General features: G+C 34.8%; 1 protein-coding gene across 1 annotated transcript in view; it reads right to left on the bottom strand.

Annotated features, from left to right (window-relative positions):
• The window catches only part of PTPRQ (protein tyrosine phosphatase receptor type Q), a 238,357-nt gene that overhangs the window by 47,767 nt on the left and 163,886 nt on the right, over positions 1-26,704 (bottom strand). The window contains 7 exon segments of the mRNA XM_043564288.1: positions 1,844-1,943; positions 11,703-11,776; positions 13,422-13,644; positions 14,202-14,360; positions 17,824-17,890; positions 20,325-20,569; positions 24,060-24,246. Coding sequence (XP_043420223.1) covers positions 1,844-1,943; positions 11,703-11,776; positions 13,422-13,644; positions 14,202-14,360; positions 17,824-17,890; positions 20,325-20,569; positions 24,060-24,246 — 1,055 coding nt within the window.

Genomic DNA, 26,704 nt, shown 5'->3' with positions numbered 1-26,704 from the left:
AAAGTATAAAATATGGTTCTTATGCTCAAGAACATTACAATTTAGTTGAGAGGCAAGATCTAAGTGTAGAAAAAGCATAAAAAGAAAAAATCCAAATTACAATTCATATGACAACTATTAGTATTGTTAGGAAGTAAAAAAGTGAGATTTGATTTGAATGCTCCAGAATGAGAAGGAGGAGGAAGCACATTTCTGGTTGATGGAACAAAAGCAGAGTTCTATAAAAGCCTAAGGAATGTTCTGGTGAGAACAGACCTAGTTGGCCAAAGAGAAGTATGCTGGGAATTTGTAGAGAGTAAGTAAGAGGGGAGTATTTCTTGCCCACATAAGGAGTTCATCCTGTAAGGAAATGAAAAATCAGAGATTTTAGAGCAAGGAAACAATATGAATGTGACCAAGGCATGTCCCTGAGGGGTATGCCTTGGCCATATTCATATTGGAAGGAAGATATCTTATACAAATTGTATGTCTCTAAAACTAGAATAATGACTTTCTCTCACCATCTTCTGGCTGACTCTGAGAACAGTATGCAGTGTAAGAAAAAAACATTTTTTTTCAAGAGTTCTTCAAATTAGCCATCAAAATGATGATTTGACAGGTGCAAGGTGAAACAGATGATGGGAATTCAGAATACAGGACAACATTCTTCAGGTAAAATAAAAACAGGGCCTATTAAGCTACTTAGGAAATTAGTGTCATGGTTATTTTTGCAAATGTAAGGGCCCTTTAACTCAGCAATCTACCTTATGGCTGGATTTTAGGACCATAACTAAGATTTCCCCTGAGGCCCTGCAAATGGCAAGGGAATTAGGAGGCTAATACTGAGAATTTAAAGAGGCCCTTGGAAAATGTAGCACAGACTCATTGGTAAAGTAAACAGGAAAAAGGGGCTCACCATGTAAGGAAGATGGACGTCTTTAAATGTCATGATCTCAAAAGAGATCATGTAAAAATGATCTCAAAAGAGATCATGTAAAAATGATCTCTTCTGTATAGTTTAAAAGTTAGATTTGATTAAAATATATTTCATTAAATCTATCATAGTTATAAATTATTTTTAAATACACAAAAGTCCTGGCACCTTCTGCTTTTTTTGTTATCACTTTATTGTCTCTTAGTTTTAAACCTGTCTTTCTTTGTCCTGCTTTGTGATATTGAAGCTAGGCTCCACACCCTAATACATCCCCTTTGCCAGCCGGTGGGATGTTAAGCTTTATCAATCGAGAATACTAGAGTGACCTTCAAGGCAAGAGGGACAGGGAGATACTTCCCTGGTGTGTTCCAGGTCTGCATTATCATTATTCATTGTGGAAGCCCAGCAGCCCACCTCTGTGAGTGCTAGCTGCCTCCTAAGTGCAGACTCTTCCCATTGGTAAATGATTCCAAGTAGCTCAGCCACCCACGTCATCCAGCAAGAGTGAGTCGTTTCTACAGACCAATTCCAGCCTGTCTACTCTCCATCAATGATCGTTAGCTTCAGTAGAACAGCTCCAGCCCCTCCCTCTGTCATATTTCTCTGCCCACTGATAGGTGATAGGCTGTATGTGCCTGTGGTAGACATTCCATGTCAAACTTTGGAGTGAGACTTCTTCTAATTCTTAGTTCTTTTACTGTCCATTCTTCCTCACCCTTGAGAGAGCAGCTGCTTTGTTGTACTTGCTATTTCTGGAGCCTTTAGAGTTCTTTTACCCCTTATGATAATTAACTACTTCTACAAGTTAGCAATTTTTTTAAATTAAATATTCCCCATTCTAGTAACTATTGGGGCTTCTGTCTCCTGATTGGACTATGACTGAATAATGTCCATAAGCATCTTAGGAATGAGAGTACAAATAAATCTTACCTTGCAAATGCAAAAATAGCTGTTCCAAGAAGAATGATTGAAAGGATGCACAAAGTGACTGAAAGAATAATTTCTACAGTTCTTTCTGAAAGTCCTTCACCTGAAGAGCAAGAAGTATAACATTATTATTAATTATAATTATGAAATATTATTTGGGTCTCAAAACACAGAAATATATTTTCTTGGAATGTTTCTCAAGAATGCTAATAAAGTGTACAACTGTGATTGTTCCACTTCTTCTCCCAGATCTTCTAAATCTTGGGCTCAGCCCTCGGACCTCTTCTTTTTTCTATCTAAACTTATCACCTCAGTGAGCCCATTGCTGCCTCACGGTTTTAATTTTCCTCTATATGATGATGACTACTTAGTTGCTATCTGTTGAACTCCAGACATGAATATGCAATTGCCAATATACATCTTTAGAAATGTAATTAAAATTTCAAAATCAATATTCAAAGCTGAACTCCTATAATTCCTTCCTTTTAACTGCAATCTTTCTACCTCTTAGTTGATGGCAACCTCACTGATCTAGCTGCTCAGTCCAAAAACTTTGTAGTTATCCTTGACTCTTCCTCTCATAGAACATATCCACAATATCTGAGGAAATCTTCTTGCTTGTACCTTCAAAACACATACACTTTTCATTAAAAGAAATAAGGGGCTGGGGCGCTTGGGTGGCTCAGTTGGTTAAGCGTCTAACTTCAGCTTAGGCCATGATCTCATGGTTCGTGAGTTCAAGCCCTGCATCAGACTCTGTGCTGACAGCTCAGAACCTGGAGCCTGCTTTAGAGTCTGTGTCTCCCTCTCTTTCTGCTGCTCCCTCCACTGGCACTCTGTCTCACTCTATCAAAAAAAAAAAAAACATTAAAAAAAAAGAAATGAGGGGAAGTTGGAGAGGTAGTAATCCCAAAGTGTGGTTAGAAAACAAAAGGAATTTGGGACATCTAGTGGGGCAAGAAAGCTAAGAAGCTATCAAAGGCTAATGGTACGGAAAGAATGAAAGATCATCTTGCAGAAGTTCCTACTGGCCAAAGAAGAAACGATTTAAATTTTATAATGAATAAAAGCTGAAATTGGTGGAAATAGATTCAATATATAAAAATCCACAAGTTCTAATATTATTCAATGAAAGAGAAATAAAAAATCTACAAAAATCTTTTAACTTGTAAACACTGGTTATAGCTAGAATACCATTTCCATACTTTAAAAGGAAAAATTAAGCATCTTCCCCCTAACTTTCTCAGATGGACTGTATTTTATGAATTAAAAAAAAAGTTCTAGTTAAGGCAATAAGGCTCCTCTTTACAAGAGAGTTCAGTTTAATAAGTGTGGAAGGAATAATATAATTAGAAATTAGTTTTTCACTCCTAATAAAATAATTGATTTAGGTAACAATCATAAATGTATCCTTAATGAGTAGGAGGAAGGTTGTTAGGGAACTGGATATGAACAGGATGCTGAACTATCATCCTACAGACTATTTGCTAGTTATAACAAAGGGGAAAAATAACTTTCCAATGAAGGATCATGTTGTCACTACAACTAAACTCACTGATCAATTCTGACGTCATTGAAATGAGACAACCAGATATTATACACCTCCTGAAGAGAGGTATTTGAATCTAGGCAGAAACACCTGCAAAATGTCCTTGCCAAAAATGTTAATTGTGAATATTCAAACTTTTAGATTTTATTTCTAACTTACAAGAAAGTAGAGGAAGGAGGAAAAAATTAAATCACACCAAGAGAAAGCAATCAGACAAATTCAGAATATGGGACCTCCTTTAGAGCAATCTATCTGGTTGCCTTAATGTGTCTGTGACATGGGGGAAAAAAAGAGGAAGAAGAAAAGAGATTAAGAGACACAACAATAGAAAATAACGTATGAACCTCTTTTTGGATCCTGATTCAAACATAGTATGAGAAAAAAATCTGAGGATGATGTGAAAGTGCATATCGTATTATATAATATCAAGGATTTATCATTTTTTATTTAGCTGTGACAATATAATAGAAATATACTTATTAGGGAAACATAATGAATAGTGGAACATCATGTTTTCTGTAATTTACTTTAAAATACTAAAAATTAAAAAGCAAATGCATAAATAAAACAAATATGACAAAATGTTAAAAATTATTACATTCAAATAGTGAGTATTTGGGGGTTCATTATACTGTTCAAAACTTTGTGTAGCTGTATTCATCTCTCATCCCCTTTGCTGCTTGTATTCTGAGCCAGATCAGCATCTTGTTTTGCATACATTATTGTATAGACACCTAACAAGCCTTCTTGTATCCATCCTTGTTCTCTTCCCATCTATTTTCAATATAGCAGGAATAGTAATCCTTTTAAACATTACCTTTCTACCTAAAATCCTCCTCATCTCTCACAAGGAAAAGCCACAGTCCTTCCAGTGGCCTCTGTGATCTGGTCCTTCCTTCATTAACTCCCTGATTCCCTGTTATCATTCTGACTTCCACTTCCATCTCCACCTTAACTCCACTGAAGCCAAACTGGTCTACTTACTGTTCTTGGAACATACCAGGTCAGAGGGTTTTTGCACCAGCTTACTCCTGTGCTTGGAAAGATATTTCCCTTGCATATCTGAGTACCCATTCATAAGCTTCAGAAGTTTGCTCAAATATCACCATCTCAAAGAAGCCTACACTGACTGCTTCCTTTGTACTGAATGGATGTGTCCCCCAAAATTCATATGTTGAAGCCCTAACCTCTCAGTGTGACTGTACTTGGAGTAAGGAAGTAATTAACATTAAATGAGGCCATAAGGGTTGGGCCCTAATCCAATAAACCTAGTGTTCTTATAAGAAAGGACACCAGAGGGGCGCCTGGGTGGCTCAGTCGGTTAAGTGGCCGACCTCGGCTCAGGTCATGATCTCGCAGACCGTGAGTTCAAGCCCCGCGTCGGGCTCTGTGCTGACAGCTCAGAGCCTGGAGCCTGTTTCAGATTCTGTGTCTCCCTCTTTCTGACCCTCCCTCGTTCATGCTCTGTCTCTCTCTGTCTCAAAAATAAACGTTAAAAAAAAAAAAAAAAGAAAGGACACCAGAAAGCTAGCTCTCTCCCTCTGTGCGCATGTACTGGAGAAAAGCCATATGAAAACAACAAGAAGGAGGCCTCCTGCCAGCCAGGAAGAGAGCTCCCACCACATAACAAATTGATTGGAACTCAGTTCTTAGATTTCTAGCGTCTGTGAGAAAGATTTCTGTTGTTTAAGCCTATGGTATTTTGTTATGGTAGCCTAAGCAGACTAAGACATCATCATATTTAAAATGGAAACTTACAACTTCCTCACTTCAGCCTTTCCCCTTCTATATCCTCTGTACTCTGTTCTACTTTTTCTTTTCTCCATTGCCCTCATCACACTTTAATATATCTTATAAAACACTTATTTATTATCCTCATGGTTCATTATCTGTCCATAATGTAAAGTTCCCTAAGGACAGGAGTCTTTGTTTTATTCAAAACTGTATTCCAAGTTCTGAGACTAGTACCAGAAACATAGTAAATGCTCAATAAATACTTGATAAATTTACTTATGAATATAAATATTGGTTTTGAAATAGATACTGAAAATTTTCAGTTTGAAGATCAGCATTGAACCAAATAAGGACATACAAGGTATTTATCATTTACTTTTAAGAAATTATTAATTATAATTATAACCAACTTTAAGTTATATGAGTTATAATTTATAATTTTACTGTAAAAAGTATTAAAGTTAAGTGACAAAATAAAATAGGTTAGCTATCTGTATAGTATGCAAGGATTAGTGTTTCACCTTTTTTCCCTGGACTGGTGCTTATAAAATGTTAACAACAGGAAAGGGTTCCTGTGGCTATTTTGCATGGTAGATTCGAATGAACACTGAATCTTAAAAACAGTTACCAGAGTTTCATGATCATCTAGCATCTCCAGCTAAGTTTAGGAGACTGTAAAGCAGCATGTAGCTCATAAAGTATTTTAGATACCTCTTTTTAATATATTAACATATGAATGGCTTGTTTTTATGAATTTTCACATTCTGACTCTAATTGAATATGCTTGGGAAAGGAAACATATGAAGATGAACAAAGAATAATCTGTATCAGGTAATACTGAATCACTGGTCCTCAGAAGCCAGTGGGGGAAAAAAATGATTTCATAGACCACAAAGAAGTGTTTGAGATTGGATTACCATTTCAAAGCACTAGCCAAGTGAAGTGAGGAAATGACATATAATGTATTAATAAACAATATGTAATCCTTTGGGCACACGTATTACAAATGTACTAGTAGGAAAGGACAAAGTGTACCATGGCTGTCCAGTACAAACTCTGATTCACTGCTATGCATATACCTACAGAACATTATTGCACAAAATGAAGGCATGTCTCCAGATACTTCCACAGAAAATTGAATTCTTCACGTGAAAATATAAACATGATTCTTTTTGTAATAAGCAGAAGTCATTTCCTGACTAGACTTAAAATCCTACAAAAGTTCACCTTAAATTGTTTTATCTGCATAATAAAATGTACTGCTGTAAGTAAGCAATCATAATTATAAATCACTATTTTTCATAAGTATTTTTGATTGAAATTATCATTATTTAAACTCAGCTGATAGATCTGACTTAAGCCAGTTTTATAACTCTAAGAAGAAGCTTGAATTACATGAGTTCTAAAGCTCATAGGACATATCTTCCTCTTGATATAGAGGTATGTCATGTGAAAGATCTTAAAATTATTATTAATCTTAAAATAAATTCTTAGAACTTAAGTATAAGGATCTCTTATTCTCTTTTGAACAGTAATAATCATCCAAGATATTCAAGACCTGCACAGACAATGTATTAAAAGTCACTCAATATCATAATTGAAGAGATGTAAGTTAAAATACCCAAGACATATTATTTTCATGCATAAGTTTGGCAAGATATTAAAAGTAGATAATAAACAGTGGTTTCCAGGGTGTAGAGAAAAGTGATTTATTCCTTGTTTAAAAAAAACAAAAAGAATTTTTGTATCTTTATGTGCAAAAATAAAGCATACTCATGTGTGAATGCTAATCTCCAAAAGCTAACACAAGAAGATGAAAAGAAAACAGCTGGAAGTAATTAAAAATGTTGCAAAGAGAAAATGGTAAGGCAAGGACAGGAAGTCCGTGGGAACAGAAAAAGCTCCAAGAGTAACGCAATTGCAACCCAATTGGACACTTAGAGATTTCCAGACACTGTATACAGCGGTTACAAGCACAGCACTGGCTTGAGTCCAGATGCCTGGGTCTAAAGGCTGGTGCTGTCATGTCCGACCTCTGTAACCTTGGGCGGGCAAGTTGCTTAAAAACCCATTTTCAGATTTCTTACCAATCAATTGAGGATACCTATAAATAGGAAGTTATGTTAATAGTTTTGTGAAGAATATGTGGGGTTATGCATAAAAACCCTCATAAAAGCCTTGGCATATAAATACACAATTATCTTTATTAATAAACATTTTGTATTCATTCATCCATTCATTCATCTGATTTAATCTTCCAGTTAGCTTATGAGGGAGGTATTATTATTCTCATTTTGGAATGAAGATTTCAGAAGTTAATTTGTTAAGTAACAGACCCAAGGTCACATAAATTTAATATATCCCTATACTGCCCAAAATATGTCTGACTGACTGCAAAGTTTATGAGGTTCAGCACCACGTTACCAGTGCCTCGTTAACATCATAAACCTTTCTTCATTCCCCTGGTGTCTTGGGGACAAGCGATCCTTTTGCTGCAAAAAAAAAATACATAAAGACTCCCTATTTCTGTTTCTAAGTGAGCATATTGGAACTTCTCATTGTTAGCATAGTAATTAAATGAGAAGTATTATGACAAAAGAAAACAATCATAGAGTGCCTTTGCCATGGGGTTTAAGGTTTCATCTTGTTCAGCTTTAATGAAGCCCTGTAAGGTGCAGAAAGGAGTGTCTGCTTTTTAAATCACAGGAATCTTCTATAATTAAACCTTGTAATCAAAACATTGCCTATGAGCAGTTTCCATAAACTGATGTGCCTAAAGAGGATTTTAAAAAAGAGTTTAAGGATTCTTACGAATTTTGTTAATTAAAATGTTAATGCTCACTGCTGAGTGAAATCAAAATCAAGTAAGTTGTAGGTATTTCTTTAGGATTAAAATAATGGCATATGTCATTTCCCTTGTTTGTTCCTACAGGCCATAAAGATTTCCCTAAGTACAAACTCCTCTTCCACACATTCATCCTTATTCAGCAAAGCCCGGCTTGGCCCCTTCTCATTTGTACTTTTGTTAACCCTTTTCACTAAACTTAAACCTTTTAGTTCATCAGTCTGTGGTGATTCTTTTGCCCCTAATTTTAACTTCCAAATAATTGTATCTCTAAGAGGTGCAACCACTATCAAATATGACAGAAATGTTTACTCTGCACTAACTTAAAAAGACAGCCTTGTGAAGGCTTTTAAATCCCGAAGGATTTACTGATAGGTAACTTAGCCTGGAGATCACTGCCTGTGCTACGCTCAATACTGGTGAACAAATGTGTATCCACTGGTAGTTTGATGACCTAGATGGTACCTTCACTTCTTTCACTGAAGTCTGAGATGACATCCACACATAAGTCCTCAGCAGACTTGTTAGGAATGTTGGGAGCCTCTAACCTGTTGTAAATGGTATCATCTATTCCAATCCATGGTATATTTGAGAGAAACAAGGACACAAACATCCTTTGTAATCTTATGATGACGGCAGGGTATTATACCAATGCATTTTACTATTTGCTTGCTCCCATTCTCACAGGCACAAAACTATTCTTGCCATTGACCACTGTAGGAATGGTCAAATTTATTTCCTTTTTGAGTCCTTCTACTATATCTTCCTTGGCAATGTTCTTTTTCCAAAAACTCTTATGACTCCATGGCCTTTTATTAGTGTCAAATCACGGACAAGATCCATTTCTGGAGGGTGCTCTTTGGTGCCTGACCCATCAGGGTTAATCTGATATCCACAGAACCCCAAGATCCAATAGCCAGATAAAATGTGAGGGCAGAAATTGATGGTAGTAAATCCATTAACCAGCCAAATGACTGGGCTACTTGTCTAGACATTGAGGAATTCTGCTCTAATGATACACTCCATACTTCAAATCTGAACATCTCCTTTCACCACAACTCAGTGTTGTACTCCTAGTCATCTTCTCCACTCCTGCTTGTTGCTCTTTTGCTAACTATAAATGACTATCTAGATAGTAGAACTCTATGTGTTCAACCCAGAATAAGCATAATATAAAGCCTAATACAAAGCCACTGTTTATCAGAAGAGAGTCCATGGGAGAAACTCTAAGGAGCAGCCTGTCCTTATGTCTCTGGTCTATAAATAATATATGAACTTTGTAAAATTTGAGCATAGATGCATGGAACACCCAATGGTTTTCTACCTTATACGTCCAATCTATGTTTCAGCAGTGCTTCCTTCGCTAACCTTGCCAGGCTCCTGTGCTCTGCCTTCTGTTCTATATCTTACATTCCCTTTTGACTACTGCTGTTACCAAGGCACACAAACATTAGCACCTGGATGACTTAGGAAGGAGACAGCCATGATTTCAAAGAACCTGAGAACTGATGGTATATTTCTGCTACCTTTTAGAATTAATGATTTTATTCCACTGCATTGCCTGTGAGAGAAAGGAAGAAAAAAAAGAGCATCACTGAGGAGCACCTTGAGACTACCTGCAGCCAAAGTACTAGATGAGGCCCAACCTTGGCCGGAGGGAAGCCATTTGGCAGAATGTGAGGAATCGTATCCCTGCACACCATGGTTTCTGAGACTTGACTTTCCCCCTTTTCATTCCGATTACCCTGGATGTCGTAACTTCGTCTCTCAGATAACTGACTGAATGTATCCTCACATCAATAATCTGCATGAAACCAGCCATCTATGAGAGACAAGGTACATGACAAACTACAGAGCAAGGCAATCTCTTTAGTGCTGCTCCTACAAAATGTCATCTCCCTGAGACACATGAGCTATCCGCTTTGTCTATGTCTTTTCTCTTCCATCAGTACACACACCAGGATCCCCATTTGGTGGTGGAAACAGTTTCTGAATGCTATAACCTAACAAATTATGCTGATGCCATCAAGACATTTACTTCACTGTGGTGATGACAGGGTGTGATAAATTCACCTCTCCAATGAAGAAATACTCCACACAATTTCAAAACCACAGGCTTGTCAGCCAATTGTAAAATGATTTAATTACTTGGTAAATTAATCAAGCCATTCATTTCATGGAATTAGACAGGATAGCCAAAGAAATTCAAGTCATTCCTCTAAAAACATCTATAGAGCAAACCATGAGCCCCTTCTTTGTATCTTCAAGGTTCAAAATTGCCTTAACTAAGTAGAGGCTGTGGAAGCTGGCATTTTAGACAATTAATGTTCCATAACTGGATAAGAATTTCTAAGTGAAAATGATGGGCAAAATCTAACTTCTTCCAGCCACAACTCGCACTGAAATCTGTTGTAGCTCGTATTATGTTATGGATCTGAATGACACACAGTGGTCCACATTCTCAGAGCTTAACACAGAGAAAATAGGGGTTGTGATGTACTTAGAGAAATCCTAAGGAAACAAGATCTCCTAAAAAAGTATATTTTAAAAATCGTTGATTATAACTGATCTGAAAAGAAGCTATTAGAATTTTTTTACTGTGAAATAGTAGTATCTTTACATATGCTATTTTATTTAAATCTGAAGGGGGACTACTATCATCATCATTTTCTAAATAAGGAAACTAAGGTTTATAAAAGTTATTTTCTCAAGTAGCAGAGTCAAGATTTGAATCTAGGTCTAAATCCTGTATTTGTACTGTAATGGTTATGGGATCTGTGCTAGAATCCTGGCAGAGTCATTTAATTACATAATCTGAACCTTGGTTTCCTCATCTATATAATGGAGCTAAAATTAGTACTGAACAGCTTCTCTCAATCTCAGCACTACTGACATTATGCACTAAATAATTCTTTGCTGAAGGGGCTATGCTATGCAATGTAGGATGTTCAGTAGCTTCCCTGGCCTCTGCCCACTAGATGCCAGTAGCTTGGACCCATAATTGTAACCACCAAAAGTGGCTACAGCCATTGCTACATATCCCCTGGAGAATAAAATCACTCTGGTTGAAAACTACTGATATAAATTAAAAGACACTCATGAAGAGTCCATCAGTTAGTACACAAAAAGAGCCTACAAGATGATAATGGTGAAGAAGGAGGAGGAGAGGAGGTGAGGGGGAGGAGGAGTGGAGGAGAAGGAGGAGGAGGAGGAGGAGGAGGAGGAGGAGGAAGAGGAGGAGGAGAATACTTGCATTTGACTAAATTGCACTTATGTTTTATTCAGTCCTGATTACATGGATATAATAGAAAACAACTCATGAAATACTTGGTTAGAAAGAAAATAAAATTTAAAATGGCTGGTAATTTTCTAGTTTTTAGGATTATTTCAAGAAAATTTCCATAAATCTTTTTCTTTTTTATTAAGTAAAAATGTTTTACATATAAGATTGTATATTAAACAATCAAGTAAATACTTGCTTAGTATAAGGTTAGTATACATCAGCATAGAAACAATACCATATTAAAATCTATGTCCAGATTTGAATAGATGGATCATACATCACTTAAAACAATATCACAAATGCTATTTTTCCTTTGAAAGGCTAATTAACCTTGAAGTGAATTTATACTTGAGAACATTAGTCATGGATTAATATATTCGCTAATGAATGTTACAACTGTGATTAGCATGTTGAGATTATCAGTGAAATTAAATTACAAAATATATCTTACCTAAAGTCTTAACGGGATCAGAATAATCAGAATCAGTAAATTGTCCCATAACATTGGTGGCTCTAAATTTAAATCTATGAAATAAAAAAAATTAAAAACCAACAATTTGCATGCTATATGATTTTCTTCTATGAATAATTTAACAAATAGCAATGAAAAAATACACATTTTTATTCAAAAGAAAATGTATTTACAAGATGTAAACTTAGAAATCAATTGCCACCACAGCAATATATCCTATCTTTATGGGAGATGAATAATTATCCTGCACACGAGAGAATGACTAAAAATTTGGTCAGACTCTTGAGCAGTCCCAGTAGCTTAATCAGATGAAGTAGATTACATTCCTCATAGATTTGTTTAGAATGAATTATTTCATGTCTGTGTGAAAGTGTATTACACAAACATACTTTATAGAGTATAATAACTTACACCTCAACTACCTTTGAAAATACCAGTGAACTAGATTTAGAATGGTCATATAGAATTTATTTTGTTCACATGTTAACAAATTAAGAAAAATGCTTCTTAGTGCTGTGTGCCCAGCTGTATTTTTACTTTCTATGTTTTTATGACATAAAAAAAAGAAAATGGTACATAATGGGTGGTTCTAACAAATTCAGAGACAACTGAAATTTATCTTACTTAAAAACTACAGATATCCAGGCATTTTAAAATACAAAACAAACTTATGTTAAAGTTTATGTTAAACTTAAAGTTTCACTTTACAATTTAATTTCTACTATTCTCAAATTTTTATGATTTTATTGATTATATGAAAGAGTCTGCTGCAAATATGCAAAATAAACAATATTTGCATATTTGCAAATATGCAAAATAAAAAAGATTACATTTTTTAGTATATTGTTTTCATAGCTGTCATATATATGATGGTTAAATTTTAGGTAATAGCCAAAGTAACTGTACTTAATAATAGATGATAGAGCATTCTGTTTTTTCAAATGCCTGACTTCTCTACTTTTCTAATGTTAACTTGACCTAGGATGTTTATAAAGAATTTAATAATGCTTTAACTAGCAGGCAAACATGAAACTAGTTTATGACAAAAAATAATATAGTCAATTTAACAGGAGCCAATGATTAATTTAACAGAGCATTTAATAAATCCAGAATATCAGAAGTGGTTTTTAATACATTAGATTATTATGATCTGCAAAATGATAGATATTAAAGTGATTAAAGATATTAGTGATTAAAGGATTTTAATCACTAATTCAGAGTTTTGATAATACAAAGAGGAGAAAATTATTGTTATGACTCCAATAAACTGAAGCTGTCATCAAATGAAAGACTAGGATGGCATTTCTAAAACCCATATATTAGCATGTATTGCAAAATAATGGGTGAAAAGCACAAAATATTATGTTAGTCACATTATCCTCTACAGAAAGAATTAAATTTTCCTATCCATGTTCTCCAATACATGTTTTTCATATTGTCCTTCTGTCACTTACCATATCAACTCATAATTACTCTGAAGCATGCCTACTTTCCCTACAGAACTGTACATTTATGGAATGTAAGGACAATATCTCACCATGTTGATTGTTACCATGTTGATCTTAACCATGTGTTAGGTCATGATACATTATGGATGCCCAGTGCTTACTAGAAAGATGAAAGGACGGGCAGATGGATGAATGGAAGATGTTAATTAGCTTGCTATCATTATGCATAGTCAGCACCAACTATACTTACAAGTATTGCTTTTTTGGTTTCAAAGGTCCATTGCAAATTCTGTCTTCATTGCCAGGAATCATGCATGCATTATCAGCACCTATGATGTAGATTTCTTCATTGCCACTGAATTTTGTCTTTGCTTCTGTACATGGGGGGTTAGGAAAGCCTTCATTTGTAAAATATGGCCTTGGTTTATTAAAATATGCATCATACCACTTTGTTACATTTCCATCATGCTGAGCTATTTTCAGGAAGAAAGGATAATAATTATAAGTAACAGATGAATGTATTTTGACATTTCTGAAGAACGTTTCTATAATTACATGAGGAAAATCTGGATGCAACATCTGTCACTCTATAAACCACCAGGGATAATTCAGCTGATCTACCTACATAAACAGGAAATCCTATCTTTCCCCATCACAAATGAATCTATAGGCTTGCTGTGGAGGATGACTTCTCAGGTACAGAAAAGAACATCTCTCAGTAAAGGGTAACTCTTCTGTTCATACCTCCAAAGACCCTATCAAGACTCCGTCTTGCCAAATTCAAACAATCCTATCAGTATATGGAAAAAGTAAATCACATATTGTAACTATGCCTTTTCTTATCTTGTTCAAGTACTTTAGGCATAAATTAATGGTTAGTATAACTAATGATAATATTAGCAATCTGTTAAGCTCAACAGTTGTGTGGTAATTGGTAGTCAACCTAATATTACTAATTTTGAACTGAAATTTCTTTAGCATTCAACAATTCATACTCTAAAATTTAACGAGACAGGTTGACAGTTGATACCTCCTGCTTCTGTTACAAGCACTTGCACATTTTTGATAGGTCCATGATCATCATTGTAGTAACATATTGGCATTCTGATTGTAATTGTTGTTGAAGTCACAAGCAATTTTCCTGTGGCATCATAAATAGGGGTTGGTTTGGTTTTCGGTCGTGCTGGAGCTTTAAACAAAGAAGAAATATCACTGCAATTGATTTTTTGTTTCTGAAGAGGAGAAAGAAAATTTAAATTCTCATTTCATGCAGGTGATTTACAGATAAAATGATGACAAACACAAATAACAAATGAAACAGAGTTTTGTTTGAATACAACAGATGTTTAGCAATTATTATCTCCTGATGGTTTAATGATATACTTCAGACTTGCTGGAGATAATGGGACTCGGGTGTGATTTTCAGGCATCTGACTCCTCTTCACATATTAACAAAAATTCAAATTATATATGCTCTCAATCATATAATTTTTATAATTGGATTAAATCATACTAATATTTTAGTGGGCTCTTCTTTTATTTCCTTTAGCTGATTCATCAATTTCTATTCTAGTCATGCCAGCATCTCTCCCAGGTTATCCACACCAAACATATGGCTGATATCCTCCCATATTTTTCTCCATGTTCACATAACCATATAAAATACATAAAGTCATAGATAATGGATTCTTTCTTATATATTATGTATTCTATATTATGTATTATAATCACTCCACATGTGGCTTTTTTCACTTAAATATGTCTTATATAAGTCTTCTCAAGTCACCAAGTATGGAGCTAACTCATTCTTTTTAATGACTATGTTGCATATCATACTGTGACAACATCATATTTATTCAATCGTTTATCTAATAACGGGAATTCACTTTTCCTTCAGGTTTTGAACATTTGTTGCAATGACCAGACTTATATTTAGCCTTATTTACTGATCCTTTTATTTCCATGGAATAGATTTCTAAGAATAGAATTTCTGGAACACAAGATATGAATATTTCTAACTTTAAAAGATATTGCCAGAATAATTTCCAAAAGTGCCATGATAATTTATACTTTATCACCAATGCATACAAATATCTCCCAAATCAGTATTTGTAGGAGCACTTCTTGTTTCATTTCATCTCATAGCTATATGTGTATACCAGCTGTTTGAGCACAGCAAGTTGCTTATTCAAACTTCAATTTCCATATTTATTAATTTTTAAAGCCTCTAAATTATGCCATAAAATTGGCAATATCATTTCCATTTTATTAATGAGGAAATTACCTTATGTCACATGGCTATAAAAGGTAAATATCAAGATTTGAATCAAATCTTTTTGGCTTGATCCTTTACCTCACTCCTCTTAGATATAACGACTATTATAATATTAGATGTGTAAGAAGTTTATTGGAGGAAATATCCATGAAGAATCAAGGAACAGTAAACAGGAGTAGATGGCAAGGGCCTTTAGACAACAGATCACAGGTCTAGTACCTGCGTATGAGAAGAAGAAATGAAGGGTTCAGCAGCAAGAGCCTCAGGTTTTGGGGTGAGAAACTCTCAGCCAGGCTACTGGGGAGTCCCTAAGAAAAGGTTTCTAGTTAAAGGAATCTGGCATTGGACATGGCTATCCAACTTGATATTATTTGTCAAATGCAAATTTAATGAGACTACTATTTTTTTAACTTTATTTAAATCCAAGTTAGTTAACATATAGTGTAATAGTAGTTGCAGGAGTAGAAGTTAGTGATTCATCACTTACATATAACACCCAGTGCTCATTCCAACAAGTGGAGACTGTTATTATTTCATCATTTCATGTCACCACTACCAATCATGCATATTACTAGGAAAAAATATTTATCTAGCTCCCCACCATGGCCACCAGTACTCACATATTTTCTTTAGACAACTGATCATGAGTCTATCTGTTCTAAGGAGTGGAAAGTCAGTTCATCCCTCACCCCGGGATGAACAAAACAACAGAGAGAGGAAGCTCTGCTAAAGAATTAATATAATGAGCCTATTGTTACCTGCATACTTACCTGTCTGCTACTGAATAACAAAAAGAAACTAAGATGGTATGACATATTTCTTTTATGAAGTCATTTTGTAAAATAGCCGAGGTTTTTGAAGACTCTACGTATTAGTACATTCCAAGTACGTAGTATGTCATTAAAAGCAAATCTTAATACTTTTAAATAATATTACAATTATATAAACTACCATTGATTAAAAGATAAACTTTACCAGCTTCACCTTATAGTGAATATTTCTTATTCTTAATAGAACTAGTTTCCAGGAACTGTCCTAAGGGTTTTTCAAAGATTATCTCTTTTAATCTTCACAACGATTTGTGAGGTAGGCCCCAGCATTATCTGCATTTGACAGGCTTGTAGAGGTTAAGATACTTGCCTTAAGTGAAGCAGATATCAAGTGGCCAATCAAGGATTCAGTCTCAGCAGTTCGATCCTAGACTCAGTCTAGCGCTAGAACATTTAATCACTGTGCTCTGGTGTCCTTACCAAAGACTAAGAAAAGTTACTTTTTGCTTCAGAAAGAGAAGCATTCTACTAAAGGTCCATACACTTCAGTTTTTATCTCTCTGCAGGTTTTATTACAGATGCTTTGAGAGATGGCATATTTGCACATATGTTTTCAGTCTGGAAGAGAAAGTATCCTGAATGCCTGAATAGCTCTAAAATCCTCTTAATCTTTTTTGGCTTTCATGGATTGATTTGTGTGGGGCAGGGAGCCTCCAAATTTTAGTTATATTTTCTATAAACAATACCTGTCATAGTAATGAATTGATAGATTTACTTTATAGTCAGAAACATAAAGTTCAATATATGGTAGTTCAGTAAACGCCATTTGATTAACTGAAAATAATTTTACTTTCAAGATAAAGATCAGTCAAGGAATTTAATTAAAACTAGTCTAAGTCTAGTTATGGGTAATTGAACAATGAATTTTCAATAATATTAAGAACATAAACTAACAGACTATAAAATTTGCCTCAGAAAACATTAAATTTAGAGGGAAAGAAATATAAGATGAATAGCAGGTGGGCACTCTCTTTATTTAAGGTGATAATTTACATTATTATTTATACATTTTAAGTATAGCTTTAATAAGCAGTGTTTATTACTTAATGTATTCTTATTACTGCATATGCATCATTTACTGAATTTTTAATGTTTATTTATTTATAGTGTGGAGCCTGACACAGGGCTTGATACCACAAACTGTGAGATTGTGACCTGAGCTGAAATCAAGAGTCAGATGCTTAAGGGACTGAACCACCCAGGCACCCACATGTGCATCATTTAAAAGCTTGACTACATTCTTAACGCTAATTACAGAATTTAATTATAATTACTCTTTTATTAAGACCATAAGAGACTCTTAAATACAGAGAACAAACTGAGGGCTGCTGGCAAGGTGTTGGGTGGAGGGATGGGCTAAATGGGGGATGGGCATTAGGGAGGGCACTTGTTGGGATGAGCATTGAGTGTTATGTAAGTGATGAATCACTAAATTCTATTACTGGAATCATTATTACATTATATGTTAACTAACTTGGATTTAAATTTAAAAAATTATTTTTTAAAAAGACAACAGTATTTCACAGGAAGACAGCTCATGTATGTACCTTTAATGTCCATGGTTATTCTCATCTGAACATTTGGCCCTGCGCCAGCGCTATTGATCGCATAAACCTAAAGGAGAGAACCATCTTGTTACTACTTTTATTATTGTCATATGTAATTTTAAAATGTTTCCATTTTTAAAAACAACTGCATATAGTCTATTAATTATACTTTTCTTGCACTTACTCAAATGAATACAATATGTATAGGAAGAATGTTAATAATAAAGTAGTTCTTAAAACTGATTTTACAGTACTAAGTCCTGAGAACAGAGGCTGAGTGACCTAAACAGCCCTGTCCTAGTGACCAGGAAAGGATGTGGCTTCAATGTGAACCTGTAGGAGGAATAGACACAGAAAAGCCACTACGTCTATACTCCTTCATCTACTCTAACATCTGCTCCTTCTCTCTGTAGCTAGGTAACTCTGGCTTCCTTTAAATCCATATTCAAGACCCTCTTTTTTTTCCCTTCTCTGAGATGAAATCCTATTCCTTCAACCTTCTTGTTTTCCTGTATTAAATCATCCCTCTGAAAGTTGGCCTTTATGCCCTTCTTCACCCCTGCCCCAAAGTGTCCAACGCTGTAACCTGCATAATGTAGCATATACACATAAAACATTCTTGTTTGTATAGACAGAGGGTGATTCACACAAATGTGAATCCTTTCAATTAACTTTATTCTTAGGACGCTGTAGATACAGAATTTTCTTTTATTCACTTTATTTTGTTCTATAAAACAAAGACTCTATTCTTGCCCAAGTTCATTGACAAACACAATCCAAGTTTATTGGAACTTATTAACTTGTTTTCTAAATTAGTGTCCCCCTTCTACACTAGAGATACTTTGGGAATGTTTTTATTGAATTAAAACCATAATAATGTATACGATGCGGTAAATATGACAAATAAGCCAAGCCTAGACAATGTGGTTAAAAAATATTTAAAGGAGACCTTTATTGAAGTTGCAAATTTAAGAAAAGTATTAAAAATGAAAAGTGATATTATGGTGCACATCATTATTTTTGCTTCTTTATGGCGTAACCTAACATTCAAGTGAGATACTAAATGAAAAGTTGGGCAACACTACTCAAATTGCATTGTACAAAGAAGTCATTTGTAAACCTGTTGAATGAAGAGATGCAGGTTTGATTCACTAGGTCGAGACAGAGGTGTACATTATACATTTCTAATAAATTCCTAGGAGTTGAGGATGCTATAAATTGCATTTTCTGAACAGAGAATTTTTTATTGCTCTTTAAATTATGAATTAATTGTACTTTGTTTCATTTCAATTTTTTCTCTTATTCACAAAGGCAAAACTGATGGAGCACTCGCTACTTCCCATAACTATAAATTTAATCCTTACCAAAGCCCTAAAAAGAAGTCATTATTCCTATTACTGCTTTTTTCTTTCTTTCTTTTTTTGTTTCAAGTTTTTATTTAAATTCCTGTTAGTTAACACATAGTGTAATATTAGTTTCAAGAGTAGAATTTACTGTTTTCTTTCTTTCTTTCTTTCTTTCTTTCTTTCTTTCTTTCTTTCTTTCTTTTTTAGGTAAGAAAACTGAGGTACAGAGTTGAAGCAACTGCCCAGAAACAAACTGCAGAATCAGGATGTGAACCCAGATCAGTTCATTCTCTTAACCACCCTCCCTCTAACAGATCTTTCACAGTAGTGGTTCATTTAATGGGATATACAACAAGAACCCTAGCAGCACAGTGAGTGAAGGAAGAAATGAAGATATGCAGATATATAGATACAATATACACAGAGAAAAACATACGTATGAATATAAATTATTAATAACAGTATTCTGATGATTACACAATAATCATAAACAAGTGGTAGGAAAAGTAGTTTGCTAAGCCACCTGAAGGTTTAGCGTGAACACTATCTTTATTAAAAGATGATATTCAGAACCATATAATTCTATTTGAAAATTTCAAGAGATGCCACAAAAATACATTTTTGAAATAAATTATGTGTATGTTTCTGTTTGTATGTATATAAACATACACCTATATATTCTAAAATGGATAATTTAGAATTAGGATGTAAAATACTTAGCTTTAGTAATTGTTACATGAAATGCACGTGAATTTCAAACATGTAGTTACATCTGCCCTTTGCCTTTGAAATTTGCTTTTCCGTTTTCCATTTATAAGCACACATTGACAGCTTTCCTTTAGGTAGAATTATCTCTTTGCATATCACTGCTCTCTTACTTTTAACATGCCTTTTCTTTCTCCTTTATTTCTGGATTTCTACTATTGTTGTAGAAACTTTTTTGTTATCTACATGTTTTCACAGTACTTGCTGTATTATAATAGGAAATAAGCAGTTTCATTTCTCTGCATATTATTTTCTGTTGGCATGTCTCACACAATCCTACAACAAGATACAAGAAATCTAGTGTATACATAAGCTTCAGTGTTTTTGAATGGTGAGTTTGTAAACTGACTTTGTAAAATAGGTAAATAATTAAAAGCTATGAATGCTTACACTGATATTGTACGTATGTCCACCTTTTAGTCCTTCTAACATTGCAATGACAGATGTGTCAGTTTTCTGGATAATACTGAGGTTGTGAATCTGGACAGCAGTAGGATCATCTTCCCGGTAAACCAAAGCTTGGTATACTTGGATATTTCCATTGGGTTGAGAAGGAGGAAGAAATGTTAACTGAAATTTTGTAACTTCGTCTGGTATCTTCCAAAATGTCATATTGTTAGGTGGATCGTTGGGGACTAAAATAAAATATTAAGCAGTTAAGTTTTTAAAATTGTGCCCTTCTTTTTAATCTACATAAACAAATTATTTGCTTAGATTTCTGTTTATAAACTATGTTACACAAACTTTTAAAACTATATATATTATGGAAACAAGCAAAATGGCTGATACACAGCAGAATCATCAACATCTATACGTCACAGGAATCATAATGGTGATCCAGTTAGTTGGGTCATTTATTTATTTTGACTTTTACATGTATTTATTTTTATATAGAAGGCAATTTATGTGACTTTTTGTACTTCTTATTTAAATATAACATAGACTCACAGGAAGTTGCAAAAAATGGGACATATAGTCCCCTGGAACATTCCCCCAGCTTTTTCCAGTGGTGACAACTTACCTAACTGTAGTTTAATATCAAACCTGGATATTGACATTGGTACAGGACTCTTAATTAGACTACAGATCGTATTCAGATTTCACCATTTTTTCATGCTTTCATAAATGTGTGTGCAGTTCTGTGCAATTTCATTCCATGTATACATTCCTGCAATCATCACCAGAAATAAGGTACAGAACTATTCCAGCACCATAAAGAAACTTCCCCCTGGTCTCCCTTGTATTTACACTCCATGCATCCCCACAACACTAACCATTGTCCTCCAGAGTTCTGTCCTTTTAAGAAAAATAACAGAATAATGATTGAGGTCCATCAAAGTTGTTGTATGTATCAATGGTTCACTCTTTTTTTTTCTTTTATTTTTTTATTACTGAGTAGTGTTTCATTTTGTGGATACATCGAAGTTTATTTAATCACAGAAAAACATTTGGGTTGTTTCCAGTTTTTGTTATTACTAATAAACCTGCCAATAACATTCATTTACAGGTGTTTGTGTGAGCATACATTTTTAATTCTCTGTGATAACTGCCCAAGAGTATGATTGCTAGGTAATGTGCTCTAAGTACATGTTTGGGGTTTTTTTTTCAACGTTTTTTATTTTATTTTTGGGACAGAGAGAGACAGAGCATGAACGGGGGAGGGGCAGAGAGAGAAGGAGACACAGAATCGGAAACAGGCTCCAGGCTCTGAGCCATCAGCCCAGAGCCCGATGCGGGGCTCGAACTCACGGACCGCGAGATAGTGACCTGGCTGAAGTCGGACGCTTAACCGACTGCGCCACCCAGGCGCCTCATGTTTGGTTTTATAAAAGGTTGCCAAACTATTTTTCAGTGTGGCTGTACCCTCTTTCATTCCCAGTCTCAATGAAGGGGAGAACCAGTCTCTTTGCATCTTTGCCAGAATTTGGCACCATCACCCTTTTTTATTTTTATTTTTTATTTTTTTTTAAATTTTTAAAAATGTTTTATTTATTTTTGAGACAGGAAGAGACAGAGCATGAACAGGGGAGGGTCAGAGAGAGGGAGACACAGAATCTGAAGCAGGCTCCAGGCTCTGAGCTGTCAGCACAGAGCCCGACGTGGGGCTCAAACCCACGGACCGTGAGATCATGACCTGAGCCGAAGTCGGACAGTCAACTGACTGAGCCACCCAGGCGCCCCATCCATCACCCTTTTTTAAATTACTATTTTATCTGTTGTAGTAGATGCACAGCGATAGCTCATTATGGTCCTAATTTGCATTTCCTTAATAGCTAGTGGTGTTGAAAATCTATCTTATCGTGAGTTTAGTTGCCTAGTCTATCTCCTTTGTTGTGAAATGTCTCTTCATGTCTTTTGCCAATTTATAATTGGACCTCTTTTAAGTGTTGAGTTTTGAGAGTTCTTTATATATTTTAGATATTCCATTTTATTTGTGATAAAAATTAGCCTAACATATAGCAGCTAAGTATCAGTAAACTATCATGAAAGAAAATGATACACGTGAAGATAAAATCAATTTATGAATAAAGTAATTAGTTCTTGCTGCATAATTAGTGTGCTTTATACAAGTGACTGATTGCATGAATTATCTACTTTGACCAAATTGAAATGGACATATCTTCCATACTAAGTGAAGGAATTCCTATGAAGAAGGCTGTTAATACTTGACTGTCAATAGTTCAGATGCTTAAGCTTTATTATCTTTATTTATTACTAATCATCTGGCAAATATCTCTATAGATAGTGCCCTGTAGCAGGCAAAAAAACAAGTCAATACATAATAGTGAGGAAAAAAAGAGAAACAGATAAACATGTTATAGTGCCAAATATCACACTTTAAGTAGAAAAATGCATAACTAAAGTAAAAATTAAATCGGCTCAAGACTTATTTTCACATTTGCTTGTATACATTTATATGATATAAAAATATTTTAATAAGAGACTTCTCTAAAAATCAGATCAGTTTTAAGGTTGGATAAGTGAAATAATTCTCTGAATGTTGGAAAGAATTTCTTATTCTCCAAATATCTTTTATTTTACACCTCAAATTCTACTCTTAGAGGTTTAGTAGTAATTTATTAAACTACAAAATTTTGGGGAGAGATAGCACATTAAGATCTGACAATCAGTGCTGTATGGTATGAGTGGGAATACATTCAGCAACATCCTTTCTCACAGGTAGGATGAGGGAGAAGTGTAAAAGTATCATAAAAAATAGATATCTGGAATATATGTGGCAGCAAAATGGAAACATGAAATTTTAGGTGCTGAGGATAAGATGTTATCTTTTAATGTAGAACCATAATTTTATAGACAATAGAGTATATAACACAATGAAAAGACTAGCTAAAAAACATTTTTTACCTCCTATACTTACCTTATAGATAGCAACAAAAAAACTATAGCAACACATCCCTTCATGTGCTCTTTCCAAAGATATATCTGGTGGCAAAGAACATCAGGAGTCTGAAGGAGGACAGGGCAAGCAAGTTCTGGGAAGCTGACTTTCCACACTTAATTCCTATTGGTTATAATCTTATTCATTCAGACCCTGTTTGGAGGAACTTGAGGAAATCTGTATGATCTGTATGGATTCTGACATTTATTAAATAGGTTATATAATAAAACATGTCATTTGATTAGGTGAAGAAAACAGATATGGTAAGCATGACCTGGATTCTAATTTTGAATTCCAGATACATAATGATAGAGTATTATCACTTTCATGTGCATTTAAGTCATGGACAGAAATAATTAATGGACAGAATTTTACATGAAGCATTAGTGGCCATAGACTGTTGGAAAATAGGCAAGGTAACTCAATTTCTGAAATATTTAGTGTTTAAATAAGTATAAAAAGTAGAATCCAGTACATTATCATGAGCTAATTTGTTTGTATTTCCAAGAACTGATTATTCTCCACAACTCCAGTATGCCTAAAAAACGTAAACAGAAAACTTCACTTTTGTCAATTACAGTGGATCACTCAATTTTATATTTTGTATTTCATACACGTTAAAAATTTCTTGTGACACGTATCCTTTTTTAGGGGGTGGTGTGAGAAACTCTAAGAAACACACTTAAATCTGTCCATTGTTAGCAATGATGGAAAACATGCCTCACCTGATTCTAAAGTAGTAACAATCACTTCAGCACTTGACTTTCCTTCTACATATGCAGCACTTATGTTTCCAGTGAATGCTGTGATTACCACAGAATACCTTGTGAATATTTTCAAATCTTTAATTTCTATGGTCTTATTTTCTTCATTTGATTTGATGAAGGAAATATTAAATTCATCACTATCTACCTATAGGAAAAAATAGCTAGTAATTAAAGGAAGCAGCACTTAAGATCCAAATCACCAAACATAATAATAAAAAGCTACATGTGGTATATTTATCTAGCCAAGATTTAAATTATTTTTTCTTACAGTCAGATTGTCCCGGGAAATCTAAAATACTACTTTAACAGTTTCCTTATAAGCAATTATTTCAACAATTGAAAGTAGAAGGAAAAAAAATCAACCAACCACAAGTAATCAACCCCTCCAGTGAACGAGTAAGTATCATCTTGTGTCAATGAAACTCCACTTTCTACTTTAATGTCTTATAGGAGAAAGAATATACGCTTTGGTAATCAACCATTAAGGGCTTAAATTCCAATTTGGTCACGTAATAGTTCCTGTAGCATTTGACAAGTCACTTATGTTTTCTGTGTCTTACTTTCTCTGTATGTAAAACTGGAGTACTAACATCTATTTAAACTGTTGTGTTGTGGTTTAAAAAAATAGATCTGAAGTAGCTGGCGCAGAGATTTTGATGTTTCTTTTGACCATGACCTACAAAAAAGGAAACACAGGGGTACCTGGGTGGCTCAGGCGGTTAAGCATTCGACTTCAGCTCAGGACATGATCTCACAGTTTGTGGGTTCGAGTCCCGTGTTGGGCTCTGTGCTGACAGCTCAGAGCCTAGAACCTGCTTCAGATTCTGTGTACACATACACACTTCTTTATCACTTAAAAAAATTTTTGAGAAATACAACTTCTTTCTGAAATGCAGTTGATATTTTCTGCTCTTTTAAATTTTATTCCAGTTCATTTAAAAAATTTTAGTCATGATGGCAGTTTGAAAAATTCCCATCTAGGACTATGCATGGCACTGGATAAGGACTCAGTTAATTGCGGTTGTTATAATTATTAGATGTGCAAAAATGAGCATCCTTAGGAGTATTAAATATAGTTGTATAGCGTGCTCAAACATACTATGTCTTTGATGGAGAGTCTGGCCTAATCACTGCAGGGATTAAACATAGCTAAAATTTTTAGCATTAAAAAGAAGGGCCTTTCAGGGGTGCCTGGGTGGCTCAGTCAGTTAGCCCATGACCTGGGCTCAGGTCATGATCTCACAGTTTGTGAGTTTGAGCCCTGCATTGGGCTCTGTGCTGACAGCTCAGAGCCTGGAGCCTGCTTCAGATTCTGTGTCTCCCTCTCTCTCTGCTCCTCCCCCACTCATGCTCTGTCTCTCTCTCTCTCAAAAATAAATAAACATTAAAAAAAATTTTAAAAAGGGCCTTTCCTGAAATGAACATCAGAAAATTTGAAATCCTATAATACATCCTACTCTCAGGTATCTTAATTGAAGCACTTAAAACCAGACTGTGCACACTGTTCCCATTACTAGGTTCATTTTCAACTTGACCCTCCCTTGTAACTTTGAAAGGTTTTTGTTCAAAATATTCTTCAAATGCTCTTTTCTAAGAGATTTTTAACTTAAAGAAGATGTTACTATGAGGGATGTAGAAAAAGGCTAATAAATAATATGTGTATTGCAAAGTCAAATAGATTGTTCCCACCTCAGACAGAGATTTGAAGTAAGATGACTCACGTCTCTAAAGTGGCAGAAAACAAGTCAGCATAGCAATACCATTGATCAAGTGCATGTACTCACTGGTAGAAAGTGTGTATGATTTAGTTAGCTGTTAATATTTAAACATCACATAAAAATCTTTCCTTAAGACTAGGCTTATATTCATGCTGGGTAACAATTATCTAGAGATGACTTATAGTTGACTTCTGTAATGGGACGTAAGTGTCCGATTCATCACTGCCTCATCCAGTTGGCTTCATTTTGACTGCTCACTTATGTTGCTTGGCTGACCACTATACCTATCTGAACTCTGATTTTATAGAGTTGAGGTGAATTTCTCAAGATTCCATAGTTATTTAGTAGCTGAGATAGGATTTCCTTCCAAGTCTTTCAAGAATGCGGAACTCTCTACTACTACACCGGGCCTGATCATATAAAAGTAAAATTACACTATTCCAATGTCTTCCATTAAAACAGTGGATAACAATATTGAGGTAAAAATATGACATAATATGATTGTGATCTACTGTATCTTAAAAAGATACAGATACAACTGGGGCGCCTGGGTGGCGCAGTCGGTTAAGCATCCGACTTCAGCCAGGTCACGATCTTGCGGTCCGTGAGTTCGAGCCCCGCGTCGGGCTCTGGGCTGATGGCTCAGAGCCTGGAGCCTGTTTCCGAATCTGTGTCTCCCTCTCTCTCTGCCCCTCGCCCGTTCATGCTCTGTATCTCTCTGTCCCAAAAATGAATAAACGTTGTAAAAAAAAAATTAAAAAAAAAAAAAGATACAGATACAACTTAAAAAGATACAGATACAGATCTACTCTATCTTAAATTCACTATCTTTCTTCACTAAACCTATCCTTTGTTATTGTTAATCATTACTTATCCACTTACTTG

This window comes from Prionailurus bengalensis, chromosome B4, assembly GCF_016509475.1.
Source record: "Prionailurus bengalensis isolate Pbe53 chromosome B4, Fcat_Pben_1.1_paternal_pri, whole genome shotgun sequence".
Taxonomy (NCBI): Eukaryota; Metazoa; Chordata; class Mammalia; order Carnivora; family Felidae; genus Prionailurus; species Prionailurus bengalensis.
Note: the sequence above shows the minus strand (reverse complement) of the source record. Positions and strands in the feature narration are given on the sequence as shown.